The 15,093-nt window shown below is 47.6% G+C and overlaps 1 protein-coding gene across 1 annotated transcript in view; it reads left to right on the top strand.

Annotated features, from left to right (window-relative positions):
* Positions 1-14,368, top strand: part of P4HA1 (prolyl 4-hydroxylase subunit alpha 1) — a 33,849-nt gene extending 19,481 nt beyond the window's left edge. Inside the window, exons 10-16 of the mRNA XM_084265133.1 lie at positions 3,870-3,940; positions 8,615-8,714; positions 10,068-10,121; positions 11,909-11,974; positions 12,447-12,515; positions 13,134-13,230; positions 13,783-14,368. Coding sequence (XP_084121259.1) covers positions 3,870-3,940; positions 8,615-8,714; positions 10,068-10,121; positions 11,909-11,974; positions 12,447-12,515; positions 13,134-13,230; positions 13,783-13,853 — 528 coding nt within the window. The 3' untranslated portion in view covers positions 13,854-14,368. The remainder of the gene's footprint in view (positions 1-3,869; positions 3,941-8,614; positions 8,715-10,067; positions 10,122-11,908; positions 11,975-12,446; positions 12,516-13,133; positions 13,231-13,782) is intronic.
* The last annotated feature ends 725 nt before the right edge of the window (positions 14,369-15,093 follow it).

The raw sequence follows: 15,093 nt of genomic DNA, 5'->3' as shown, positions 1-15,093 counted from the left end.
GCCATGCTGTTGTGTAGACAAGAGTGAACCATTGTGTTCTGCACTCAGTACAAGCCTCAATTCTCTCTCCCAGGCCTCGAGTTGTCTGCAGATGAAGGAGCTTTAAGGTGGCAGTACGTAACAGTCATACTCAGCTTCTTACTCACTGTGCCGCCTCATTGAGCCCTAGTGCAGAAACTGGATCCCGAGGTTCTTGGTTTGGAATGCAGGATAATCCAGGGCAGCTAAGCTGTCAGAACAAGCAGGAGCGTCCAGGCAAGCAGCAAACCGATGGAGTTGCCTTCTGTATCTGGCTGGTGCGACTCTGTCTTGAGACGTGGTCAAGTCAGTTAAATTGATTAATTTCTCCATTGTTTACCAGTTACTTCTAAAATAGGATTTAAACACGTAGAACTGTAATTTTTCCACTTTTTTTTTTGTAGCCTAAATGGCTTTTCATCCTGAGCAAATGGATAAGAGCACTAAGTATAAGGAAAACCATTAGCTTGATCTGCTGCAAAGTACACCAGCCCTGAGTTGTTTTAGCAAGGATGAGGCCGTCCTTGGCCACTGCATGGTGTACTAGGTAGCCTGAAGGTGATTTTAAAGCTTCTTGAAGGCTGATGCATTATATTTCTGAGGTAACTTTCTGAGCTGTAAGCAGGAAGTACGAGCAGCCCCCTTTCCTATATGACATTTCTTCCTGCTTTCCTGTCAGGCAGCCTTGCCACAGCTCTAAAACCCAAGCCCTGGTTGTTTGCAGATGATTAAACCCCTTTGCTGCTGCAAAAGCTGTGGTGGTATGCCTGTAGAACATGACTGGATCACTTCTTTACAGAGCAGAAAGTCACAGCACTGAAAATAAAAACCTGTGAACATGATGATTTTAACTTCTCAACTTGCTAGTTGTTTTCCTATCACATGTTTGTCTCTGGTAAAGACTTGGAGATTTGCAGTTCTTTAAGATAGAAGTATCTGTACCGGTTAGTGCTCCACTTACTGCCTACCGCCAAGGCCCTGCAGGGCTCAGTAACAAGCATAGCCAGGGAATTGTGTCTTTGGAGACTGAAAGGTAGTCTCCTTTCTGATGCTCAGGATGTTGTTGTCCCCGCTGCTCAGACAACAGCCCTATCCAATCTGTGCTCAGTTCTGCTGCACTGGCAGTGTAAGCTGGCAGGATGAAGCCTTATTATTTGGCTGTGGGACTCTTGCTGTAGCGTGTGCCTTGATTCTTACATGTCTGTGTGGGATAAGGAGAGTTCCCAGTGCGTTTTCTTGTTAGTAGGCATCGAGCGGCCTGGATTTACTTAGATACAGCCAGCCGTATCCTGGGCTGCATCGAAAGGAGAGTGGCCAGCAGGTCAAGGGAGGTGATTCTACCCCTCTACTTGGCTCTTGTGGGATGCCACCTTGAGTACTGTGTCCTGTTCTGGAGTCCCCAATACAAGAAAGATGTGGAACCATTGGAACGGGTCCAGAGCAGGGCCACGAAGATGATCAGAGGTCTGAAGCACCTCTTGTATGAAGACAGGCTGAGACAATTGGGGCTGTTCACCCTCAAAAAGAGAAGGCTCCAGGGAGATCTTATAGCAGCCTTCCAGTACCTGAAGGGGCCTGCAAGAAAGCTGGGGGGGGACTTCTTAGAAGGTCTAAATTGCACCAGGGTAGATTTAAATTGGATGTTAGGAAGAAATTCTTCACTGTGAAGGTGGTGAGGCCCTGGCACAGGGTGCGCAGGGAGGTGATGGCTGACCCCTTCCTGGAGGTGTTCAAGGCCAGGTTGGATGGGGCCTGGAGCAGCCTGGTCTAGTGAGGGTGTCCCTGCAGCGGGTTGGAACTCAATGATCTTTAAGGTCCCTTCCAACACAAAGCATTCTTTGGTTCTATTATTACTTGGTTTGTTTTAACAATAGAAAAATATTTTGGTTTGGGGCTCCGTATGTCATTGTTGCCTCTTCCAAACCTTGGGCTCTGCAGCTCAACCTTTCCAGGCAGGAGTAATGGAGACTGTCTGATAGTCCAGGAACAAATTTAGAGGGTACACATAAGGTTCTGAATCAGAGTATTATCATGGATAGGATGGTGTCAAGTAAATGGAGCGCAGTGAGGGAAAGGAAGGACTTCAATCCAGAGTTCTCACTCCGTCATCTGGGAATGTGACATAAATGTATCCATGGACAAACAGTTTGTGGTAGCAGTCAACATTGAGGGAGTTCAGTGCCACTGTTGGTACAGAAAGAATCCAAAAAGGCAGGGGTTTGGTCCCCTCTGGCTCTCACAAGATGTCCTTGTTGCCTGGATTCAGTGTAGCTGTGAAGCTCACCTTACACGCGCAGGACACAGCGCTAACAAAGGACCCGTTGTACGCATGCCTTGATGTTGTGCCGCTTCCACCAGTTGTTGCAGTGTGAAGGAAACGAAAGCTTCCAGCTCACTTTATTCAGACGACTGTTCTTGCTCCAGAAATGGAAACACTGCTTCCTGGGAAACTTCATCTTCTCTAATGTTCCTCAAAACCAGAACCGAACCCCAAAAACTTAAAAAACCTTCGTTTAGTAAAGCCGGAGACACCCCCTGCATCCCCATCACTGCTTTATGAATTTCCACCCCCTCCATAAAAGGAAAAATACTGCAAAAGGCAACTGGGTGGTTTGTGTGGCAGCTTGTGTGGCTTTTCCCCTTTAGGCTTCTGAATGGTCGGATTGCTGTGATGCAGTATGTGCTTTGTAATGCAACTATTCTGATGGTTCGCTTCACAGCTGAGGCGAGCCACCATTTCAAACCCCATAACAGGAGCCTTGGAGACGGCACATTACAGAATTAGCAAAAGGTAAGAGAGCTCTATGCCAGATGTTTTGGGCCTGTAATGAGTGTGTAGATTCTGCTCATTACGGGAAAAGAGAGGTGGTCTGAAAAGACAACTTTGGCTTTCTAGTCCACCGCTTCATTACATGCAGATCTGTAACAGGCTGTTACTGCTGAGTTTCTCAGTCCTTTCCTTCAGCTAGAAGTTCTGGGGGCGTACTTGGATTTGTTTCCTTTCTTTCTTGTCATGTGTTCTCAAATGTTGATGTGTACAAGAAGCAAGTCTCTGCCTTTAGTGTAAAAAACAGGTGATGCTGTAAGACCTTCAGTAAAATCTGTATTTCTTTAACATTCTCTTCCCCTTGTTCTTCTCACCAACCAAAAATTGTCCTCCCTTTCAGCCACTTGAAGTGCCTCTACAGGCCTAAGAGATGCATTAAGGAGTTACCTTGCGTGACGTGATGCCTGGAGTGATGTGCAAAATACGTTCACTAGCTATTCTGGATTTCTGAGTAGTTGTGAGATAATCCCCTCCTTCCTGGGCTCTTGTACCTCCTGCAGAGACAAATCTGGTGGAAGGCAAGCTCGTTTTCACTGGGCTCCTGGTTTGGTCTAGCTTGTCTATTATTAAAGTCCCATGAGTTGGGAATTTAGCCAATGTTTTCCGAACTCAGCTGGCTCTAAAAGAAGCCCCCTGTACCCCCACCCTGGTTTTGCAGTAGAGAGTAAAGGTTGGGCATGCGTTCTGTCAATGTCAAGCCAAAATTGTGAAAGGAGTTAAACTTCTGGATGAAGAGGAATTGCCTGTGAAACTCAGCACCATAAATTATTTGCAGAAAGTCTCTAGTTTAAAACAAAACAAAAAAAAAAGGAGGAAAAAAGTGAAAGGACAATCTAACCAAATTTTTCCAACCAATTTGTTTCGATTTGGACCTGGCAGCTACAGCTTCTGTTGCCCTTCTAACATTGCTGACTTAAGAGCATTGCATACCATCCAGACCAATCGGAACCCTTTCGAACACCTGGGGCTTGGTGAAAAAGCAGCCTACTAGGTGGGTAAGCCCTTGTCCTTTCTCTTTTTGTAGCTGAGCCGTGCTACTGTTCATGACCCTGAGACTGGGAAACTGACCACAGCACATTACAGAGTCTCTAAGAGGTAAGGGGAACGTCTTCCGAAGGTACACGCAGTCTGAGGAAGTCTGTTCTGGGATGGTACCGCTTTGTATCTAAACATGGGGCAAATGAGGTTCTTGTGTAACTTCTGAGTCTTGATCTTGCTTTACAAGAGAGAATGGCTTAAAGCCACCCAAGCTGTTGGTTAACAAGGGGAGTGGCCTGCCAAACTAGGGAATGGTTCTGTGTGACAGCGAGAGCTGAGAGGGGAGTGCTGCCTTGTGCTTAGCATGGCATGTGTTGTGCCACTAACGTACTGTTAGCTCAGCGCCATGCTCTGCTCGTACTAACCACCAGCACAGAAGGCTGCTCGTGTAGCTCACCTCCACTGCTGGCCTTGGGCAGGGATACTCGCTGCTTGGAATGAGCTGCTGTCACTGGTGGGAAGAGCACAGGTTACAGCTAGCTGACAATTGTCAAGGACTTCCTTGTCGAAGTGACTCGAAATAGTTGCTGCTTTTGTAGAAAACTGGGGTTCTTTCAGCTGCTTGACCAAAGAGCTGAAGTAGACTGGGTACTGGATTACGCTTCTAGGGTGTCTAGTTAGCTCTGTGTAGCTTTAAAAAGCTGGAAGTGCTTCAGAACACTGGGTCGTGTTCTTCGACACGAAGTCGCTTGATTGAGGAGTGATTGTAACTCCCACAGAAACCAGAAAGTCACCACAGCTCAAGTCTCACCCTGAAAGCTGCGCTGAGTATGAGTAGTGGCACATTGACTCCTTGGAGCACGTGCAGGTAGCGGGAGTCCTTTCAGAATTGTCTGTAGAGCTCTTAGGTATTTGCTCCTTAAAGCCAGCTCTGTAGGCCCCTCCAGAACAGCCTCAGGAACATACATCTGCCTGTTGGACATGTGTTACATTTCATTTTTATTGTTACAGTCTGTGTGCCTCACCTGTGCTTGGTCACCTGTGGCTGCCTGTTTTTCAGAAAATGTTTATTTGGTCTCGGGCTTTGTCCTCTGTGACACCAGCCCATCTGTGGTGTTAACTGAAGAAACTTGTTAATACATTTGAACATACCCACTCCCTCCCCCTGCCCCCCCGTTTCTGTCAAACATGGTGTGCTAATAATGGGGATTAGGGAAGGGGACCAGATCACTAATTTAAATTCAGATCTTTGTACTCTAAAAGGGAACTTGACGGCTCTGTCTGTAGCAGGCCAGACCAATATTACTCATGGCGGGTCACTGAACTTCTTGTGCAGAACTGGTGGTAGAAACGCCTTTTTGCTAGAGCTGGATTCCAGATGAATCGCTGCTCCTGAAAAACCAGAAAACGTGTGCTTTGTTTTTTCAGTGGATGGCTGCTTTCCCCCTGCAGACATTCCTTCCTAGCAAAGGCACTGGTACATCACAGCATTCCTCTCCCTGAGAGGGCTACTGTTCGCTGTGCGGTACGTGGCAGGCTGTGTAAAAGCCGGCTCCTTGCCAGCAGTTGGAGGAGCACCATGCACTGCTGTGTGCAGTACCCAAATCAGCTCTGACACCACTCTTAGAGGCAGCATTTTTTCTTTCCTCCTCCTCCCAGCAGCCAGTCAGAGGTTGTAGCATCCGGTGTTGAAGTTTCCACTTCAGAAATACCAGTCTGGGCTTTTTTTTTTTCACTCCCTGTCATGCTTCAACTGGTACTTTTTACACACTTGGTACATGTTAGCACATTTTTAAACAGAAACACCAGTGTTTTGTGTGACCAGCGGCCTTTACAGAAGCAGTGTTGAAACACTGTGGTGCAGTGCTGATGCAGCTGTGACTAAGGGCACCCGGCCATTGTCATGGCTGGTACCAGACCTGCCAGAGCAGCTGGAGGAGGAGGTGACGAGCTTTTGGTCACGTGAGCTGACATATGTCTATATGAGCCCAACAGTCTGTACCTCCTCTCTTCAGCCTTCTTCCAGGTAGCTGCAGAGGTGTGAAGAACCACCCCCCTCTCCAAATTCAGCACACTAACAAAATTGTTCCAGTTGCTAGGATATATTAGCTTAGTTTGTGTGTGCTTTTTACAAAGCCCTGGGGAAGGACACCAAAATACTGTTGTTTTGTAACCTAGGAGGTTTGGCTTCTGGAAATATCAAATCCTCCAGTAAGTAGTCACTCCCTTCTTAACCTGCTGTGCATGTGACATGCCAAGAAACATACTTGTCCCTCCTTGATTAGTAAGATCTGCCCCTGATGCACTCTCAGCTGTCAGCTGGTCAGACATAGGACAGTGTTGCTGGTGCAAGTTAACTTGTCAGATGAGCCACTTGATTTAACAAGTGCACATTGAAGGAGGAGAGCTGCATGTGTTTACTGGGTTCTGCCCAGCCCTGGGCTATGCAGATATTATTCAAAGAGAGAAGTTGGCTGAGCAGAGTTTAAGGCTGTTAGTTCTGCATCGGGCATGGCACTGGTGAGGAGTTGTCCCTTGGGTGAAGAAATGACTGTTGGGTGCACACTGACTTTGCTGTTGGCAAAGAAGCAAGGCTGAGGCTGGTGCTCGAAGAGGCCCTTAAGCTGCATCCCGAAGGCCCAGGCACAGAGACCTGTGCTGGGCAGGGTTCTGCAGGGCCTCCTCAGCTCTCTGCCCTCCTGGGAGCAGATCTTGTGGTGCTTGCAGGGTTAAATCCCACTCTAACTCATGGCACAAAAGCACTCAGAACTACAGCCCTTCCCTTAAGCTGTGCTCCGCCACCGGCAGACAGGCTGGCACCCAAAATATGGTTCGGTTCCCACTTTCCCCACCTTTCATACACTCCTCTGTATCCTTTTATTTCTAAAACAGTTAGAGTGCTTGTGTGCTGTGAAGGGGCACAGTGCTGTCCCTGTGGAAACACCCAAAGCGTTCATTGCTGTCCAAAGGAACCCGCACAGTGAGATCGTTTGCGTTTTACTTTTCTTCTTTTTCTTTGAGGCCCTTGTGGTGTTGTGGCCAGTGGCAGCTCGAGCCTGGGCTGGAAGCTGGGTGGTCTCACTGGCTGGCTGTGTGGGGTATTCTGTGTGTTCCTGGGAGGTTAGGGGTGCTCGCAAGTGTCACCTCTCTGTGGCTGTGTAGCATGTGGCTCATAGCTGCTTGTCTTGTGGGAAGCGCTGCCTGTAAGGAGTGTTTGCATTCTCTGCCCCCTTAAATCACAGGTTGCATGGTAACACCTCTTTCCTACTAACGAGTCTTCATATGTGTTTGTGCAAGTCTGCCTTGAGAAATCTTAGTATTTTAATCTACAGTTTATTTCTCTTTTTTTTTTTTCTTTAAATGCTCATAGAGATTCTGTAACCTGTGTCAGTGCCTTGTGTCATGTGTCATGCTACTGTTCCTCCCGTGCTGTTTTGGTATTTCTTTTAAATACTATTTTTATATCCAAGAACATACAGTACAATTCAGTACAGATGTGGAGGTTCATTTGAGTAGGAATGCGATGCTGCCCTTTCCTGCCAGGCTGGGGCAGGGGTCCCTCAGCCCAATGTTCCTGTCAAAGCAGCAGGGAGCACTGATGAGCCCAGGAAGCTGAGTCAGCTGGTAGGAGAAAGGTGGTACAAGCTGGCTCCATCCACCTCCCTGCAAAGGGGGGCGGTGGACCCAAATAACCAATGTTTTGGTCCCTCTCTGCCTCTGGTCCAGGATGGCCTGATAACTGTTGAAGAGGACAGGGTAGGAAGTGAGCATGCCAAGAGAGGGAAAGGATGACCGGGTAAAAGGAAGGTGCAGTGGCTAGAATGGAATGAACAAAGCAGCAGAAAAAAAACCAAGACTCATGTGAGCAGCTTTAAAAAGAGAGATTTTAAAAAAAGAGTAGAAGAAATTGCTGTTTTTTTCAGAGAACAAGATGTTTATCTTGTGAAGGGGTGAAATGCACGTGTGAGTGTTTCTATGTAAGCAGCTGGAAGTGGTCACAGCTAGTACGGGTCTGGTGTCGATGCGCAGAGCTGCGGTTCTACATGGCTTGTGCCCTTCCCTGCCGGACACCGCTGTTGTGGGCACGTGGCGTCATGCAGTGCTCAGTGAGCATGCACCAAGAGCAGGAGAAAAACAGCCAGGTGGTTTGGGTTTGGATTGTTTCCTTTTAAGAAAAAAACACGTTGCTCAATACCAAAACATGGGCTAAACACTGAATTTGTGATGGGCTGTTTTAATGGAGAGCGTTGAGTGGGGCAGATGGTCACGATGCGTTTAATTGTTCTCATTATGAGTTTCAGTACCACTGCACAGGTAAGTGACAGGAAAGGACAGCTCACAGAGAGCTTGCCTGTTGGGGTGTGGTGTGGAAGAGCTGGGTTACAATCAGGTAGACGCTGCTTACACCACATCCAGTAACTCACCTGTTCTTTGCCTGAGCATTGCTTCAAAAGGCATCGGAAGTGGGCTGCAAAGTAGCTGTTTGGAACGGGTAAGAGCAAACCTGGTTTGTGCCCAGGCCAGGTAACAGCTCTCATGGTTTGGAATGGTCTTGGTAAGTCCGGATGGGAATTATTAAGGCCCTTAGTTCCTTAAACCGGTGCTGTTAAGTGCTCTTCCTAGAAAGTATGTGCATGAATGCAGGCCTGCGTAGTGCCCTGGAAATAGCAAATTCTTTACAAGTATGGAAAAACAATCTCACATTCAAAGTAATTCCTGGTGTTGCGTTTACACTGTTGGCTTTATGGTGATTACTGCCTTGTTTTACTAATTTTGTCCCCTCCTGCCCAGTGCTTGGCTGTCTGGCTACGAGAGCCCCGTGGTGTCTCGCATTAACACAAGGATACAGGACCTAACAGGACTTGATGTCTCCACAGCAGAAGAACTACAGGTAAAGCGTTGGGACAAGTCCGGTGGTGAAGGGCAATTGGCGTTTCGTTTGGGTGGCTTTGGCTTTGTGTGCAGCACTGTGCTTAGGGGGGGCAGTGGTGGTGAGGGGCCACAAAAGCTCATTGAATCCAGGGGTGGCTGATCGACCAGCCAGTTTGCTTGGGAAGCACGATTGGGAGAGAGATACAAAGTTGTCTTTGTAGAGTAGTGCTTGCTTTGGTGTGAAATGGCTTTCTGTAGCTGGAGAGGAACGGCAACGTGTTTGTTGAAGTGTAATTCCTTTTTATGTACATTAACTGAGTGTCAGAGGTTCAGTGCTGCATGCTCAAACTGGGCTGCTGTGGTGCTAATGAACAGGTTGGTGTGACTGGTACTTGAGGAAAGCGGGGAGAACAGGGGTGCAGATTGGTTGTCCTGCCCTGGGCCCTGGAAGGCCAGTGGTGTTTGGGGGGAAAGCCTGCCTTCGCTTGTAACCGCAGTAAATGGGGTTTAGAATGTACTTTTATTGGTTTACTTGAGGCTTTTAAATGAATAGCTGCTTTGTGAGTGTGAGAAAGCATATGACTGCCTAGAGAGCAGGACCCCTAGAGTGCGGTTCCTCAAAGCTGGTGCGCGCTGCTGTGCTGCTCCAGCAAGACTGGCCATGATAAAGCACTCAAGCATCTGGCTGAAAATTGAGTTTGCACGTACATAGAAGAGGCGTGTGTGGGGAAATCAATCAAGCAAAAAGGACAGTAGATACTCTTTACTGACATAGAGATCAAGAAGTGATTTACGCTTAGATAACGTCAAAGCACTGTAATGTCTGTTGAAGAGTATGTAGCCTGTAAGGTGAGCATTGTTTTTCTACCCTGGGGCAGTACCAGATTCATTACCCAGAGCACACTGCATCTTGCAGTGCCTGGCTTGGATATGCTGCTGCTCCTGTAGCCCAACATTTTGAGGCTCCTTGGAGCCTGTGGGTGGCCAGGTCTTCAGGAGTTCATGGTCAGGTTCCAGAAGTCATCAGGCACTTGGATATGGGTGAGTGGCTTTGCCCTTCAGCTGGGGGCAGACAGAAGAGCTTTTGGGGAAAGCTGACCCTGGGCAAGGGAAGGTGCAGCTGTGGCTTTGCTGGGAGCTGGTGTCCAGTTGAGAGCTGCAAAGGGCTGAGTCCCCACAGCTCTCGGAGTTGTTCTGTGGCTCTGCGCTGCTGAGGCAGCTGGATGAAGACACAGTTATGTGTGACAGAGCCCAGTGGGACGCTGCTGCAGCTGGGCCCCTTTAGCCAGCAGAGTCGTGAGTTGCTAGAGCTTGATTTTTAAACAGGTAAAATGCTGATTTACCAGATCTTGTGCTTCTCCTTTCACTGTAGGTAGCCAACTACGGCGTAGGAGGCCAGTATGAGCCTCATTTTGATTTTGGAAGGGTAAGTCCTGTTTCTGTCTCCACCTCTGCCTTTTTCACAAGCCCTATGTTTCTCTTTTGCAGGTGGCAAATTATGGAGTGGGAGGACAGTATGAACCCCACTTTGACTTTGCACGGGCAAGTAAAGAGAGAGATAGTCACCTGGTGAAGCCTGGGCCTTGTGGCTGTGGCACAGTTTTTATTCTTTAACATGTATTAAATTGTGTAGCTCTTCAGCTTTCCTAATCCATGTCAGTGGAGAAAGCCCTCTAAACCACCAGCTGAACTGTCAACCATTTTAAGTGTTACAGGGCAACGGGGTTTTTCTTCTGAAATAGAAGGGAAAAAGAATTCTTCTAAGGAGATGACTGATGACTCTGAGCAGAGCAAAGGGTGTTACCTTTATTTTAAATCTGAGGAAACATTTAGAAGTGTTCCAGTTGGCCATGTAAGGCCACTTTGTTTTAAAATCAGAGGGACATACAGCTAAATGTATAGAATCTCAGTGTAGAGCTGTGAGTGGCAGACGACGGTGGCAGAGGCTGGCCTGCATCCGGGCCCTGGAGCTCCTACAGCTGTGGCTGTGGAGCATCGCTGAGTGAGGTGAACATGGCTGCAAGGGCAAGAGCTTAACGCTCTCTGCTCTGAGGAAAGCGGTGTAGGCAGCCTTGCAGCTCACCACCTAGACTGGCGATGCAGAGCGAGACCTTCTTTCCCCGGAGCTGAGGTGCAGACATCTTCCAGGCTGCTGAAGGAATCTTGATCACAGGAGTGGTCTGTTACCATAGTTTACGTGCCATTTGCTAGTGCAGTCCTGAAACTGGGAGAGAACCTGCCACGGTCTTTTTTTAATGTGATTTAAATTCCCATTTTATTTCCATTCCAGCTTAAATGGCAGCCTGCTGGATATAATGCCACTGAATTCAGTTGGTTATTTATTGGGCATACTTATGTGTTATTTAACACCCTCAGATTAACCTTACTCTGCAAATCCAAGCCACCATTAATCGGCATCTCTGTTCTGTAAGCACGTGCTCCAAAGCGTTGCAACCAATTAACAGGTTTTGTTTGGAAATGCATGGGTCAGTGCCTGGGGTAACCATTGCTGGAACTCTGAGCACATACAAATAGTGGTCACGGGGGGTGGGTTCGAGAAGTAAAAATAGAGGTATCACAACCCATGAAAATGGGGAGTTGTTTGTGTCAGTGAAGGCCTTCGCTTACCTAGAGGGCTCTGCTGGGAGTTTGTGAGCCTGGAGCAGGCTCTTGGCTTCCTCCCTCCAAGCATCCAGGGAGGAGGCCCTGGGCCTGGGGGCTCATGGCTGCACCTGGGATCTGGGATCATGCACAGCTTAATGAATGTTGGTGGGATGTTTAATGGCACTCCAAAACGCCTGTGCACCAGGGAGGAGCGCAGAAGCGGGAGGCTGGGAGGGCAGCAGCACCCCCGGACTGGCGAGCTGCCCTCCCTGTTGCTCATCTTGGCCAAGGACAAGAAGCGATGAGCAAGTGTAATGAAATAATCATGTTTGTGGCAGCGAAGGGGATTTACATGCTCATTCTATGGCAGCGTGGTCAGTCCTGCCCATTAGCAATTTGGGCTTATGCCCTCCCTGTCGTACAGCATTTTAGACTGCCTGGTGTGTTTGAATTAATAGACACAGTCGTGCTGCACTTTCTCCTGTTCCACATAGAGGGACTGAGGTAATTTTTCTGCATGGGTTTGCTGCTGGCTCCACAGCTGTGTCATTGGCTCCCCTCAATAATCCAAATGAAAAGCTTATTCAATCTGCTTGCTTTTATTCACAGAAAGACGAGCCAGATGCTTTTAAGGAATTGGGAACAGGCAACAGAATTGCTACTTGGTTGTTTTATGTAAGTAAGTAATGTATTTCTGCCACGTGCTAGTGCCAAAAATACCTATTGCTGCATATTCCATACTGCTGAATGATTTCATTACTGGTTTTTAAATGAAGTGATTTGCAAATGAAGATGGAAATACATGTGGGCTATCGCCTTACCCAGAAGTAATGGCTCTTCTGTGTGTTCTTAAGGAGGTTTTTTCCCCTCAAAGTTGAGCATCAACTTAAATTATTTGACACTATACATTTTTATGTCTGCGTGGGTATTTATAGCATGCTCATTGCCAAAATGTTTGAGCATGTAACATCCAGAGCCAAGGCTGGCTATTGCACTTCAAACAAAGTGGGGGGGAAAGGGGGTCAGTCATTTTTAGGGCTGTTGATGATGCTAATTGGGAGGTAGAAATGAAGTTGTTCGATAATCTGATTCTGTTGCACTAATGTGTCTGCTTGGAACTTACCTGTGCCTTTTCCCACCTTTCCAGATGAGCGATGTGTCAGCAGGGGGAGCTACTGTCTTTCCTGAAGTAGGAGCCAGTGTCTGGCCCAAAAAGGTAAATGGGGTTTTTCACCCAGCATAACGGCTTCTCTCTCCACCTACTCAGAAACACAACAGATGAAGGCTCCTTTCCAAACATTTTATACAACTGAGTTGGTATAAAGGAGAGCAGAGCACTGCTCATGGGCACCTACCATGCAGTGAAGTGACTGGAGCAGTTCTGGATGTTCCTGCGTGTTCACACATAGTTACGTTTTGGCCTTCGCCTGTTCAGAGGCTTTGCAAAACATTTCAGTTACTTGAAAACACATTTTAAAAATGCTCCTCCCTGTAAGCAGGTTTAGTCCTGAGGCACACCTGTAGGGAATTCTCCCTGGAGTTGTGTCTTCCTGTTGCTTTTCCCCTCAGAAGGGTCACAAGTTCTTTGTTGTTCTTTGTTGGCCTGATGCTCGTTTTTAGTAAGTTATTTTGCTTTCCAAAACTGGTGAAAGTTGCATGAAGCTGGCTTAGGGCTTAAAATATTGACAGCCAGGCAATGAGCAAAGAAGACTCCTTCCTTAGGCAAGGATGCTGTAGGAGCAGCATCCGAGGTACAAATACACCTACAAGTATGTTGCTGTGCAAGCACCTGTTGCTCAGAGCAGAACACTGAGGTTTCCACTGCAATTCCCAGGGAACAGCTGTATTCTGGTACAACCTTTTTCCAAGTGGAGAAGGAGATTACAGCACACGGCATGCAGCCTGCCCAGTACTAGTTGGAAACAAATGGGGTAAGTACCCCTCACCTTGTTCTCCTGCCTGGGATCCGCATGTCTGGGCTTTGGGGGTGGAGAGCTTGGATTTTCTTTTTCCTCAGGGCTTCCTGGTGGAATAACAAGCAGCCAGAAAATAGGCCCTTTGTAAAGAAATCTACTTTTTAATCTGTACTGCCTTCATCTCTCTATATGCATACTGGGTTACATGTATTCTGTAGAAGAGAATGATAGACACATTAAAGGCTGGAAAAGACTGGCAGTGCCAACTCTACCAGGAAGCCCCATCCTCCACCACCTCTACATGTTTATACATTGCTATATATATAAACCCCCTGTGATACTGTACCTACTGCAGTAGTCTCTCCTTGTTTTGCAGCCTTTGGGTTTTTTCCCTCTTAGATTGAGAAGACCAACTTCACCTGCATGTGTCTATAGACATGTATATGTAAAAACAGCATCAGAAAATAAAGCTAACCCTGTGCTCACCTGACAGCTGGCCAGCAGCCCCTATTTAGCTGCAATAGAAGCATGAGCTAACCAGGACCAAATACCTTTTTGTCTTTGCAGTATCCAATAAGTGGCTCCACGAGCGGGGACAGGAATTCCGAAGGCCGTGCACTTTATCAGAGCTGGAATGACACAGACTCATCCTTTGTCGCTTCTGTATTCAGTTTGTGTAAAATGCACACATCTCCTACAGTTTACAATTGACTAACACTCCACTACAGGTTCAGTCTTCAGCTACACCGGTGTTTCATCTGTGGACAAAACAAATGTGCTTTTAGTTCCCTTAAAATCCCCCTGAAGGTTTTATGAACAGAATATATTGAGGCCTCCGAGTGTTACAGAAAAGAAAAAAAAAAGGACAAAATACAGATCAGGGCCACAACTAACAGTGGTGTCTTGTGTGGTGTTCCCTTCACCAGCGCCCCTTCAATCAGCATGGAAAGCCCATCAGCATCTGCTGAGAGCCCTCCTCACACCTCGGTGGGCTGCTTTAAACCAGCTCCTCACTGTCCCAACAGCTGCCTCTTGCTTTGCTGGTGTGCCCAATCGCTGCTGGTATGGCTTGTGTTTCATGGGGGAACGGGTTAGTTTGCCATGTTAGAGCCTGGTTTTCCACTTCCACCAAAGCCCCAATTTTGAACTCCTCTTTCGCAGCCTTTGCAGGGAGCTTAGCTCTTCCCCTTGGGCACACAAGCCAGCAGTTACATGTGGGTAGGTGAGATGCTTTGAGCAGTGTTGTGTCAAACATGTGCCTGACAACACGCCCCTCCTTCCCTACTTTTTTTCTCTTTACCTGTCTGCATAAACAAATGCTGCTGTCTGTCTGCATAGGCACGTCTTAGATCTGTTCCTGGGGCCAGGGGAACAGTACCATCTTCATCAATCAAAATAATTGTGCCTTAGGACACTGGAATTTCAAACCAGTCCTGAGACTTCAGTGATGAAGTGGTACAGTCCTGATGGTGCTCTCCACCCTCAAGCTCCCAGTTTTCAAAGATTTGTGAGAAACAGATGGCCTACTTAAAACCCCAAAGCTTTTTTAGATGCTTTTTCTTTTGCAAGTGGATATATTTGGTGGTGGTTTGTGGTGATTTTTTTCTCAAAAAAACATCTTTGGTTGGAGGGCACCTGTTTGCCCAGGATGCCAGAGCAGGTGCCCACTCTGGATGGTTTAGTGTTGCTCACCTTGCAAGGCTGCCTGCAGCACAGCTACGTGCTTCCTCGTGCTCTGGCTGTTGCTGGCACTGGTGCTCCTCGCTTCCCTGCTGCTCTTCCCACCAGCCGGGGCTGGAACCACTCCCATCCATGCTCCCCACAGAAAACCATCCCTGTGGTGCCCGCCCTGGAAGTCAACTCCCCCACAGTGACGTT

Source organism: Gallinula chloropus (assembly GCF_964237585.1).
Source record: "Gallinula chloropus genome assembly, chromosome: 5".
In the NCBI taxonomy this organism is placed as follows: domain Eukaryota; kingdom Metazoa; phylum Chordata; class Aves; order Gruiformes; family Rallidae; genus Gallinula; species Gallinula chloropus.
The sequence above is the reverse complement of the archived record's forward strand: the minus strand, read 5'-3'. Positions and strand labels throughout refer to the sequence as shown.